Source organism: Podarcis raffonei, chromosome 12 (assembly GCF_027172205.1).
Source record: "Podarcis raffonei isolate rPodRaf1 chromosome 12, rPodRaf1.pri, whole genome shotgun sequence".
Lineage (NCBI taxonomy): Eukaryota > Metazoa > Chordata > Lepidosauria > Squamata > Lacertidae > Podarcis > Podarcis raffonei.
Window position 1 is genome coordinate 37664822 of NC_070613.1, and position 13653 is coordinate 37678474.

The 13653-nt window shown below is 42.5% G+C and overlaps 1 protein-coding gene across 5 annotated transcripts in view; it reads right to left on the bottom strand.

Annotated features, from left to right (window-relative positions):
* CPVL (carboxypeptidase vitellogenic like) overlaps nt 1-13653 on the bottom strand; it is a 60398-nt gene that overhangs the window by 27684 nt on the left and 19061 nt on the right. For all 5 annotated transcript variants that reach the window (XM_053359576.1, XM_053359578.1, XM_053359577.1 and 2 more), the window contains exons 4-11: nt 13235-13349; nt 11233-11291; nt 9968-10047; nt 8460-8526; nt 5282-5404; nt 4749-4880; nt 2414-2512; nt 1286-1459 (exon numbers count right to left, since the gene is read on the bottom strand). In XM_053359576.1, coding sequence (XP_053215551.1) covers nt 1286-1459; nt 2414-2512; nt 4749-4880; nt 5282-5404; nt 8460-8526; nt 9968-10047; nt 11233-11291; nt 13235-13349 — 849 coding nt within the window. The remainder of the gene's footprint in view (nt 1-1285; nt 1460-2413; nt 2513-4748; nt 4881-5281; nt 5405-8459; nt 8527-9967; nt 10048-11232; nt 11292-13234; nt 13350-13653) is intronic.

Below are 13653 nucleotides of genomic sequence, written 5' to 3' on the forward strand. Positions count from 1 at the left end.
TACTCATGTAAAAACATGCTGATTCCCGGACCGTCCGCGGGCCAGATTTAGAAGGCAATTGGGCGGCATCCAGCCCCCGTGCCTTACGGTCTACCTGAGCCATTATATCTCAGATCAATCATAGAGATTATCTGGAAGAGTGCTGTTAGCTGTCACCCATGTTACAGGGGCGTAACTGGCCTCAGCTAGAAAGTCAGACATTTAGCATCACCAGTCCTCTGCTACAGAACATTCTCACTGCAGAGATTTGGCAGACAGCCTTGCTGTTGTCTCTCTTGAGGATCTTTTTATGCCAACAGGCCTATACAGCTGTTTCTGTCTGTTTTTGATTAGCCAGGCACATCAAGGATTAAAAGCATTGCTTTTAATGGCATTTTGTATTTCGTTGTAGTACGTAATCCTGATATATTATGAAGCCATACCTTGGATCCTGAACGCCTTGGTACTCAGATGTTTTGCCTCCCGAATGCCAGAAACCCGGAAATGAGTGTTCTGGTTTGCGAACTATTTTTGGAAGCCGAACGTCCGACGGGGCTTTCGATTGGTTGCAGGAGCTTCCTGCAGCCAATCAGAAGCCGTGCTTTGGTTTCTGAACATTTTGGAAGTCGAACGGACTTCTGGAACGGATTCCGTTTGACTTCCAAGGTACGACTGTACAGAAATACTTTTATAAATATATATAAAATAATAACACAAAAATATAATACAATTGATCTGCTGGCTAAAGCTGAACAGGTGCTGTGGAAGAGCAAAACATTCAAGCACAAATACAGTTGCTAAGATGCAGTGTTGTCCTGTAGATGAGGACCTCAACCACCGGTGCAGAAGTATTTCACCAGCTTCGAAAGTTAGCTCTCTTGAAATGCTATGTGTTTTATATGGGGAAAAGTCCCTGCAACATATACACATGAGAACTGAGGTGCTACAGTCTCCAACGGAGGACTTCATCACCTCTACTAACCAAGTCTGACCCCCCCCTCAAAAAAAAAGAATGCCAGGGAAAAAACCAGACATTTTACATGCTATAATACAAAGCTATCCTCTCCAATATTGGGTAAAGGTTTGAAATGCAAAGTTAATCAGCTAATTTCTCTGAAGTCACACATTGCTGCAACACTGATTATCACTGAATTGCTAAAACTATTCTGGTTCTGTTTTAGGGATGGCTGATTAGAAGTCAGGAGTAGGTGTTAAATATTCGGAGGTTAAATATTTGGAAAATAATGAATTAAGGCAGTTCTGCAGGTTCTTAAATTTAAGAGGCTGGGCTTGGCAGCCTACCTACCCTGTAGTTATCCATTAGAACAGCCAGCCATGGTTTTATTGTCTGCATCACATCTTCAAGCAAATGTTTCTCAACCGTGGAGCCATTATGAAATGTCAGGTTGCCAACGTGGATAGACTTCCTTATTTCTGGCAATGTTAACAACTGTCCAAAGTATTCCTGATCCTCAGGTTCCTATTAAACAAAAGATGAAAAAGATAAAAATGGCTGCAAAAAAATCAACACAATAAAATTATATACCCTAGTTATTCATGTACAGGAATATCCTACCTAGCACTGAAGCATGCAAAACACTGCATAAGTGAGGATTGTGTTAAACATGAAACTGCAGGGGTCAGCTAAGTCTGAAATTATGAAGCAATTTAAAGTGTTCAAGTCTATTAGTTTCATAAGGGGAAAATCCCAGCAGGTCATGAAAACTGGTGGCATTTGGTAATTGATCAGATGAGAGGGGGGGGGAAAGGTTTGCCGTTGGTGAAAATGTACAGCCACATTAATTTGTCACTGTGCCAGACTGAGTTTACTTGCATTAAACAGTGTCCCATGCAGACAACACAATATCAAGTTTTAACTTAGGCAAACTGCTTCATCTTGCACTATTTCCCATAAGAACTTAGGGGGGAGAAACTTGCAGAGAAAAGGTCAAACTAGTCTTAACATTTGGCTTCCAAGAGTGCTTAGCTGGAAAGTTTACAGGCAGGGCATGAAGGCAACAGCACTCTCTCAGCACCTCTAAATACTGAAATTCCATTTAGCCACTAGGCCAATCGATAGACCTAATCTTCATGGGGTGGAAAACCCTTCCTTTTTCTCTCCAGCTGTTGGGTTTGTCGCAAGTGGAGAGACAGGCACGTCCTAGGTGAATCGTCTGCAGTATTTGCACAATGCTAAAGACCTCCTCATGGTACCTTGGCACCAGGTGCAAAATCTCCCACTTGTCCCTTCACCTTAAGCATGTGCTGAGATTTAAGCAACGGGGGGGGGGGCGGGAAAGGGAGGAGGAATCGTTTCCCCAAGCTCCAGTACTGTTACCACCATTTCCAATCGCTCTTGATAGAGCAGTAGCCCAAGTCAATTCCATACCTTCGAAAGCACATTACCAGAATGCCTAGTCTAAGGGTGGCTTACCTGGCACTTCATGAAGTTGAAGTAGTTGCTACAGCCTGTGGCGTTCTGAAAGAAGGAAGCAGTTCCAATTTCATCGCCATTCAACAGAACATCAAACACCTGTAGGAAGAGAGCCATGGAAAGAAACACAGTTCAAAATATGGTTTCTGCTGGGTTAAAAATTCTAAGGAACCGCAATGCTTGGCATAATTCAGTTGGGCACGAGTAGCAAGGAGATGTTTTGTGGAGTGTACCTGAGCAATGAAATATTAAGGCCATATAACACCAGTCCTAAAGGATCTACACTGGCTCCCAGTACATTTCCAAGCACAATTCAGAGTGTTGGTGTTGATCTTCAAAGCCCTGAATGGCCATGCATACCTGAAGGAGCATCTCCACTCTCATTGTCCTGCCTGGATACTGAGGTCCAGCTCCCAGGGCTTTCTGGCGGTTCCCTTACTGCAAGACGTGAAGCTACAGGGAACCAGACAGAGGGCCTTCTCAGCAGTGACACCCAGGGCCGCCTTTAGGGGAGGGAGAAATCGCTCACCTGTCACAACCGCCACCGCTCCGCTCCCTCCCGGGCTCTGCTGCTGCGGGAGGACTAGGGTGCTGTCACGCGATGAGACGTAGCTGGGCAGTGCTACACAGAGCGCCCAGCGGCACGGGATGAGAAGCACGGCAAGGAAACAGTCAGCGCGAGAGGGAGGGAGGCTGCCTGGCCTGTTGCCGCCACTCTGCTCCCTCCTGGGCTCCGCTGCTGCGGGAGGACGAGGGCGGCGCTGCGGGACGGGACAGACCTGGGCAGGGCTAGGCAGGGCGCCTGATGGCACAGGAGGAGAAGCACAGCAAGGAAAGGAATGGGCGGGACGCGGAAAGGAAAAGCTCTGCCCGCAGTGCTGGGCGGAGGCAGAGGAGCCACCGTGCGGTGCCCACAACACTGGGTCCTCCACACCCTTACCTGGGCTTGCACGCCTTCCTTGCACCCATCCACGATGAACGGATCTCCCCTCTAAAAGTTCCTGGGGATGGGGATGTCCAACTACAACCTCCAGTGCCATCTTTGGCATTTAGCGCCCCCCCCGAATTTGGTGCTGGGGTGCCCTGCACCCCTTGAACCCCCGAGTAAAGGCGTCGCTGGTGACACCTGCCCTGTGGAACGCCTCCCCATCAGATGTCAAACAGAGCAACAACTATTTGACTTTTAGAAGACATCTGAAGGCTTTCAGGGAAGCTTTCAATGGCTGGATGTTTTATTGCGTTTAAAATATCTATCTTGTTGAGAGCCACCCAGAGCGGCTGGGGCAACCCAGTCAGATGGGCGGCATGTAAATAATAGAATTATTATTACTATTATTAGGAAGGATTTGTCTCCTGTTCTTGGGGCCAACTGATTACCATATTCAAAATTTGGAAGGCACTGTTTTTTGACCCACTTCAACTTCCCGATCCCACTGCCAGCCCCCAGGAAGATCCAATCTAGAATGCTGCTTCAATCTATTATTTGCCTGTGTTGGGCACACTCTATTCACTGCTCCAAGATTTTAGAGGTTTCCTTATAATCAAGCAGTGTGTGTGTGTGTGTGTGTGTGTGTGTGTGTGTGTGTGTGTGAATAAAATAAATAAATGAAACCAGATATGCGTAGCATGGATATAAACTGGAATGCTGAGAATATAAGTCAGCATGGTGGATCTTCCCAAGGGGAGGAAATACAAATCACACAGTTATATGCATTTTAAAGGTTATTTCTAAAATTAGACAAATTATTCTGTAAAATGCACTATATTGCAGTAAGTAACTCGTTAGCGGCTTACTGCTGCACATATCCGAAGGCTGCTTCATGGCATCACTGCGCGGGAAACACAAAACGCCGCAAATTCAGAGCAAAACGCCAGCCAACAGTGTGTGCTGCTGTTTTCGCCTTCCACTCTTTTGGTGGGGGTTGAAAATTGGAGCCATTATTCATGGATATAGAAAGGTTTCAGGCGTGTGTTCAAGCATATGCAAGGAGTTCCACGACTGCATCTTTCCTGATTTCCTGGGGATAAGCTAAACCTTTAGGGCATACAAGCACAGACTTAGAAAAACTAAAGCAATTCATGAAAGAGATGCCTATGTAAACATATGCCACAGCACTCAATTCTGAAAAGAGGCCAAGGTAAATTTTGTAGAAACATTGGACGGTGATTTCTCTCTCCATTAGTTCTCCCTCTCTTTGCCCTTCTGCGGCAATATAAATGGACACCTTTTTCCAGAGCGGAGCTTGTGACCTCCATTCTGCTTCCTTCTGACCCCCTTACTCTCTTCAGATGGTTTTAATTGCTGGAGGCCAGCATGTGGGCCTCTAATACGTACTTCAAAGGCTTCTCTCCATTTCTTCTGCTGGATGTAGATTACTGCCAGATCAGTCTGCTGCCGGAAAAACGCCTTCTGCTTCTCATCCAACAAGCCAATTTGATATAACAATTCTGCATAGCCACCAAACATCTGCAAAGGGAATCAAGAAACTCAGCGATATTAGTCTAGATTATTCTAATCTTCTAGAATGCCCGGTTTGTTTGTTTTTAAAAAAAGGCAGTGCATTAAGCAGAGATTTATTTATTTTTTAAAGCATGCTTCCAAATTTTAAATAGTTTGCCAAGGCTGCAATAAAACTTTGGTGGCATTTATAAGCAGTCTAGTTCCCTGCAGGATCACAGCTAATTTGCTCTTGAGAAACATGTGGTAAACTAATTAAAGTTTTACTGAAATTAGAAAGTTACATGGAACAATGCTCGTTTTTCCCTTTCTTCCGTTATCCTTTCCCCACAATTTGAGAATCACAATCCACTTCTGGTTTAAAAAATAATATATTTTTTTTAATTAAACACAATATGGAGAAATCTTACCAATTCAGGGTCACAGAGACCATCTCCAATGGCAACACCCTTAAAGTTGATCTTTATCTTTGCTGTAGGATTACGGGTGTGGATATAATAGCCGATGGCAGGCACATACTTCCCTGCGTAGGACTAGTGATATTGAAGAATACAGTCAAACAAAAAGGTAGTGTGAATAGCTTTCATGCATTTGTAAAAATTCTGTTTATTGATATAAACACATAGAAAATACATCGAAAGTGATAGGTGTAGTCAATACAAATTGCACGCAGAAATAGAAAAAATAAAATGAAAATACAATGGGGAAGAAAACCTGAAAGCTGAGAATACAATAATGCATTCAACTATCATATATTTTGAAAAGGGTGTGTGAGAGAGTCAATTCAGTTCTCCATAAAGCGTCTCCACACTTTCATCTGGGGTTTAGTGGGCTGTTCAGCTGAGTTTACGTTAGGATAAGATCTTATACCATGTGAAATAAAAAGATCTATTTTTAATGAACTGTTAAGGACTCTCCATACATGTGTCGGATGTTCTGACAGTGCAATGTCCCATATTTTTGATAGGCACTCCGATTGGGAAGGAGATGATTGGGACTTCCAATGGGAGGCCACTAACAATCTGGGTGCAGCAAAAAGCATAAACACAAGAGGTTTGTGCATGCAGGAAAGTTGGTATCGTGCTCCAAGGATAAATGCTTTTATGCAGTATGATTGCATCTAAAATATTTGATTCGCACCTGCTAGTTTTCATTATTAAAGCTGTAAGTAATCAATAGAATTTGTGGTCTTAAGCTCATAGAAGGAGCTCATAGAGGACGGGATATTTATTCTGATTCGTCTTCTCCCCTGCCAACCCCCTTCTACATGTTATGGAGAATCTCCCAAGTTGATTTTTGGGTTCTGGATGGTGCAAAAGAGACAGCAAATGGGCAAAATTTACCTCCCCTCTCCTGTTAGCAAAGGATCAAAAGACATTCTGTGTGTACCAACTGGATTCCTGCCTAAATGCTTTTCTTTAAAAAAACCCTTCAACCTTTTAACTGAGAACACTAATTAAATTTGTAATCAAAGTCTTTTCACGTCTAGTACAGTCTTACCTTGGTTTTCGAATAGCTTAGTTCTCGAATGTTTTGGCTCCCAAATGCTGCAAACCCAGAAGTGACTGTTCCGATTTGCGAACTATTTTTGGAAGCAGAACGTCCGACGGGGCTTCTGTGGCTTCCAATTGGCTGCAGGAGCTTCCTGCAGCCAATCAGAAGCCAGGCTTTGGTTTCTGAACGTTCTGGAAGTCAAACAGACTTCCGGAACGGAATCCGTTTGACTTCCAAGGTACGACTGTACATGTATCCAACCAGCTCAATAATGCTTGCAACGCTGGAATAACCCATGAACTTAGAAAACCAATGAATCAATGAGTTGCAATATTGTGCTGGCCGATCCTAAGTACGAATGTGCCATTAGGCTGGATAGAGCACTCTTCCAGGCTGTCTATGCAGCCCGCTTTCCTGGGGCGCCTCTGAACCATGACTTTCAATCATACAGTGGTGCCTCGCAAGACGAATGCCTCGCAAAACGAAAAACGCGCAAGACGAAAGGGTTTTTCGGTTTTTGCGTCGCTTCGCTAGACGATTTTCCCTATGGGCTTGCTTTGCAAGACGAAACGTCTTGCGAGTTCTTGCGAGTTTGTTTCCTTTGTTCCTTTGTTTCCTTGTTTTCTTAAAGCCGCTAAGCCGTTAATAGCCGCTAAGCCGCTAAGCCGTTAATAGCCGCTAAGCCGCTAATAGCCGTGCTTCGCAAGACGAAAAAACCGCAAGACGAACAGACTCGCGGAACGGATTAATTTCGTCTTGCGAGGCACCACTGTACTTTGGAGGTAACATGCGGCTAGTGCTTGGAATGGAAAGATTTAGCAGGTAACCGGAAGTTATTACAAGCCATCTGAAGAGTAATCAAGGAAGGTGTTGGGAGAGAGGCACAGCCAAAGTTCTTGATCAATGGGGGGAGAGGGATAAGAACAGAAACCTTCAACCAACTCAGCGAAAATGAAGACATGGGGAACAAGGGGCAACAGATGGGGAAGGGCTTAATCCATGGATCTATTAGCGCTTCTGCATATTGGTAACCCAGTCCAAACTGCAGATATCAGGTGCACTGCAGAAGATATGGTAAGATATAACTTAATGCAAGATAAGCATATACAAAGGAGCATATACTAATACTCTCAGCCTCTTTAGGCATTCAGGCCTTTTGTCTCAATTTCTGCCAATGAAGAGCTGACCTTTTACCCTTCACGAGGCTGCGCGGCAACTGTTTGTTTCAAGCCTCTTCCATCTTTCCTTTCTTAGGAGGCTTTTTATGATGTGAAACCAAGAAGGTGATCCCTGGTCTCCACTGGCAAAAGGCACAATGAAATCTGACTCTCTTTTCTCCCACCCCACACTGCAGATTTCTTTCCTAGACAAGTATCTCTGTTAGCAAAAAATTAAGGAAGCTTTCTTTGCCAGAAAAATCAAGATGGGATCTACATCTTCGGAGACAAAAGGAGAATCGTAGAACAAAGCTGTAATGAAAGCAGTATCTCTTGCCTAGAATGTCACACGTGTTAGCAGTTAGTATCAAAGAAACAGCAGCTCTGCTTAAGTTGTTAGAGGCAGTGAGCAACAGATAGCTTTTAGTTGCAATACCAAAGAGGTTCCCTTCTCTCTCTTGGGGGGAGGATAGGTTTTGAAATCAATTTCAGTACCAAAGCAAGGATCAATGGGAAAAGCTCCTCTAGAAATACCTAAGCTCTTAATTTTTAAAAGAAACACTGCCAGACTAAATGCTGAGGCCAAAGTTATCTACCAGAAAATGTACTTTTGGGCTGGGAAAGGGAATCGCTAGGTAACAACACATTGTTTAATCTGGAAGGGGCTGTTCTGGTTCTTTCTGCTCCCCCTGCTGGCTGCTTTATAGATATTATTTTTCATTATTTTACTAATTATAAAACATACTGTTGTTCAAAGTACGTTGATAGATGTGCCTGCATCTAGGAAATGTAATTTAAAATTAAATCCAACTGGGTGGAGGGGGGACAGGTCCACCTCTGCTTTAGGATAATCCACAAAAAGTTCCTTAATTTCTCTTCGACGATCTTCATGTTCACAAGTTACACAGTTCAAGAATTAAAAGTTATCTGAACTTACTTCTCCTGTTGCGTAGAAGTCATTTTTCTGATAATCAGGAAAGAGCTGGAAAAACTGGATGAGAGCACTGAAATGACAGACGAAGTACAGGTAAAAATATCTGCACTAAGAAAGGTTGTAGTCAAATGTCATAGTAGTGATGAAAATGAAAGCTTGCTGACTTATTCGGCAGCTGCACCTCAACAGAAGCAGGCTGACATTCACTCGTGAAAATATGGTCACAGGCAAGTGTGACATTATCCTTCAGCCACAAAATACATTTTGTCTCAAAAATTGAACTACAGCGAAGTGTCACAGCATTAATCTCATCCCAACATACACAATCTATTTCACAGTAATATTAATTAACAAATATGCAGGTCTCAGCACACTTTTTAAAATGCTCCTTGCAGCTACAGTGCTTAAACAGAGACATTTTCTGTTGCAATATGTACAAGTTCTTGGGGGGGGGGGCGACATGCAGGAAGACACGTGACATTTCTGCTTGGGCCATGAAACTCTAATTTTCTGCATTTCTGCCGTCTCTGTTATCAAGCATCATTCTTATTCAGAGTGAACTCACCTTTCCCACACAACCATCTAGGCTGTAAGGAGAGGAGAGGGATGCATTTAAAAAAAGGGGGAATCTATAAAGAGGCAGATGAAATCAGATAGATGTATTGATTGATGTCTCTCAAGAATGAGAGGAAACTGCACGTATATTACTTAACAAAACCACTGTCTGGAAAGGGATGTTTAAAAGCTCTCTACTGTGCTATTCTCTGCATCTGAAAACATGCACACAACATTCTGTTAAGTCCAGATGCCAAGGGCAATATCCAACTAAATCATGGGTAGGCAAACTAAGGCCCAGGGGCCGGATCCGGCCCAATCGCCTTCTAAATCCAGCCCGCGGATGGTCTGGGAATCAGCGTGTTTTTACATGAGTAGAATGTGTCCTTTTATTTAAATTGCATCTCTGAGTTATTTGTGGGACCTGCCTGGTGTTTTTGCATGAGTAGAATGTGTGCTTTTATTTAAAATGCATCTCTGGGGTTATTTGTGGGGCATAGGAATTTGTTCATTCCCCCCCCCAAAAAAAATAGTCCGGCCCCCCACAAGGTCTGAGGGACAGTGGACCAGCCCCCTGCTGAAAAAGTCTGCTGACCCCTGAACTAAATCATACTCAGAGAAGACCCACTGAAATCAATGGACTGATGTTGCGGTAATTACGTCCATCAATTTCCAAGGCCTACTCTGAGTATGAGTAACACTGGATCAGCCCCATGTTGGGCAAAAGATTCCTGGACTCGATGACTCATGTGATCCCTTCCAACTCTACAATTCTACAAGTCTATGATCTCACCCAATGCTTACATAATCATTTCCTTAAAATGAGAAGGGGATAAAGAACATTTTATTATATAAATATTTCGAAAGCTCTCCAGAAGGTGTCAGCAAGCACTGACTTTTCTGGTGCATTTCAAAAGCTTAGCAGAAGAAAATGCAACTTTTATCGACTGATTTACCTATACAAATCTCTTCCTACATCATCTTCATTCACTGCATAACCTGCGTCATCATCTGTGAAACTGAAGCCAGTTCCAACCTGATAGCAAAAGAGAATATAAAATATATGTGGAACAATTATCTTCCAGTTCTTCACTGCTGTTTTTGACATCAAGCAAAATGATATTCTGTTAGGTATATGGTTTCTCCTACAGTTGCAAATGGAGTTAAAAAACCTGTTTTTGCAATTAGTCCATTAGAAGATCTGGATTCCTCCAGACATGCAGCTTGTGAACCTTTCTTTAATAAGACTCATTTTCGTTATTCTAGCATAGTTAGGATTATTCTAGCACAGTGTTCAAGATGTGAGAAAATTCAGCGACATGCCACTTTTCAAATCAAGGCACACAGAAATAGTTCCAAAATTTTCCTGTCAATAAGGAAAGGGGGACATATATTTCAACCTTTGTTTAAAATAAGCTTTCTGGTGACTGTTAGGAATTTATCTACCAAGTTCTCAGGCAACCTTCAATTGTAAGTAAATATATTCCAGAGTCACCACAAAGAGACGAAGAGAGAATTCAGAGTGCTGCTGCTGAATTAAAATTGGAGCAGGATCACACACACACAAAAATGGAAGGGTGGAATTATACATCCCAATCAGCAGTGTTTTCCATTCAGACCTTCACTCCTATAACTTTCCCCCTTAACTGGGAGGGATTTTGAACAGGAAAACTGTCAGCGCGGGAAAGGGTTAGCCAGTCTCGTCCCTTCTGTCTGCCCAAATTCAGCTTCAGCTTGATTAAAACCTAAAGTGCCAGAGGAAGTATATTGTGGGTCATGACTAGTTTGGACCTGAGCCCACCACATAGTTAGTAGAGAGCCAGCACAGACCTAGTTCCAGATCTGAAGGGACCCCTCCTTCATTGGTAGAACTGCACATTGTGGGGCACTGGAAATAATAATAAAAATGTCTGCAGAGAAACAGCCCCAGGCACCTAGCATGGTGGGTCCATAGGATACACATCAGGGGTTAGCCCTGGCAGCTGCCCAAAGATTTTGTCTAGCCATGTTTCCCCTACACCGAAATCCTTCTTAAATGCCATACCATGTCGAGGAAAAAAGGGGTGTTGACAAAGTGACTATCCTTACATGTAACAGATAAAATTATGACATTTTAAGATGCAAGAACATAAGGGTTAAGGCAATTGTTGCTGTAAAGCAAATGTTTTTTCAACAGACACATTTAGATACGCAAGATGAGACTTATACGTTGTTCACTTACCGGATTGTCAATGTAGAGCATGGAAAACTTGGAGGTCCAAGGAAATTTTCGTTCAGACACTATCAACACAGAAGAAAATGAGAGTCGAGTGTCTACAGCTTGAATCATTAGCATCAGTCCAAAAAGAAGCAGAAGAGTGTGATCCTAACTGTATCTACTCAGCAGTCAAGTGCTACTGAACTTAGCAGGGCTTTCTCCCAGGTGGATTGTAGGCTAACATGCCAAAGTCACCCAGTAAGTTAATAATCAAGGTGTGGTTGAACTGTAGGGTCCACTATTCAACATTTTGAGACCACAGAAGAAAACTATGCAGCCTTTCACAAGCTTACAGTATATAGCATTAAGTTGCCAACTGCTATATCATTACGTGCGATTACTTTTTTCATCCCATTAAGGTATATGTCTGCTGTGATTAAGGTATATATTAAAAGGGGATTTATCGGGCCAGACTTTGTCACTGATATTATTTTGGTGCACATTACTGTAGTGAATTCATCTTTTGCTCATTTTATATCACAAGATGCAGCAATGTTGAACAATATGAGAAGGTTGCATTGTTAACATGCTGGATAGATTCAATATTTCAATGTTCACAGTAATGTTATTATTTGTTTTAGGCTATTAAACATAGCATTGGCTATTTTACAATATTTTCATATGGTTCTGAATTTCCTGCCAAGACAGAAAAACAAAAAACTAAACCCAAGTACTTCAGATAGATGTTAGCACCTAGCGTAATTGTAAAAAGAATCACATATCACTTGCGGTGAGAATTTTAAAGGTATTTTTTTAACCGAGTATGATCAGTCACATACCAGGTTGGAGAGTGGTGTGATGAAAACATTTCCAAAACCTAAAGGCCATTTATTTTTGATGGATTAAAACATGTTTAGGCTGCTTTATAGTTTATTGGTGGATTATTTGAATCATTTTTCTGTATCCTATTTTATATTGCAAGCTATCCTTGAGAATGAACGGGACGCGGGTGGCGCTGTGGGTAAAACCTCAGCGCCTAGGACTTGCCGATCGCATGGTCGGCTGTTCGAAACCCCGCAGCGGGGTGAGCTCCCGTCGTTCGGTCCCAGCTCCTGCCCACCTAGCAGTTCGAAAGCACCCTTAAGTGCAAGTAGATAAATAGAGACCGCTTTATAGCGGGAAGGTAAACGGCGTTCCGTGTGCTGCTCTGGTGCCGGCTCGCCAGAGCAGCTTCGTCACGCTGGCCACGTGACCCGGAAGTGTCTGCGGACAGCGCTGGCTCCCGGCCTCTAGAGTGAGATGAGCGCACAACCCTAGAGTCTGTCAAGACTGGCCCGTACGGGCAGGGGTACCTTTACCTTTTTATCCTTGAGAATGCTTTAGCCCTAAGTTGATGTAAAAATATTATAAATCAAATTATGGTTTTATGCAGCCAAATGCTAGCTTCACACACCACAGACTCAGGATTGTACTGTAACTGGATAGCTCAGTCAGTACAGCATGAGACTTTTAGGGTTGTGGGTTTGAGCCCCATGCAGGGCAAAAGATTCCTGCATTAGCCCCTTCCAACTCCATGATTCTGTGAATGGTAAGACTGGGAATCTCTCTCAGTTTATTTATCCATTTTCCTCCCAGCACTTTTTGGGAAAAGTGCACATTCTCCCTTAACATGGATGTCACCTTAGGAGCAAAATTTATTTATTAAAACATATTTCTATATTATTTTAAGTCTGTGAACTAATATTATAACAACCTGTAACCTACCACTGATAATATAGGAAATATATTTCAAATGCATTTTTAGTTTGGGGGGAGGGGAAATGTTTCTTTTTTTATATAAAAAGGTACTTCTATTTCATGCCATTAATGATCAAATATTATTCTTTCCCAAACTGCTACAGCAAGACAAGCAAGACAGATGCAAATTCCAAACCCATAAGGGAACAGGTTACATTTTTTATGTTAAAACTATAATGATATTAACATCTCGCTGGAAGCCTTCAACATAGAAATAAACAACACTTGCATGTGAGATTCTTGTTGACAACATACGGTCCGTGTTCCACAAAAAGGCCAAACATGGATGTTCCTCCAGGTCCGCCTTGGAGCCAAAGTAGGATAGGGGCTTTTTCAGGTTGTACCTGCAGACCAGAAAGACAATAAAACCTGGAGCTGTTCCCACATAAATTTACAGAATCCATGAATTATTTCGGTAGACTGTGAGAAATAAATGCCAACACTTTCTTTATAAGAACCGTATTTTTCCGTGTATAAGACGCCCCCATGTATAAGACGACCCCTATTTTTTGAGCCCAAAATTAAGAAATTAATATTTTAAACACCAAACACAACAACTCTGATATTCGATTAAATATTCAAAACACCGATATATTTAGTACTGTATCTATAAACATCAAACAGAACAACTTTACTGATATATTTAGT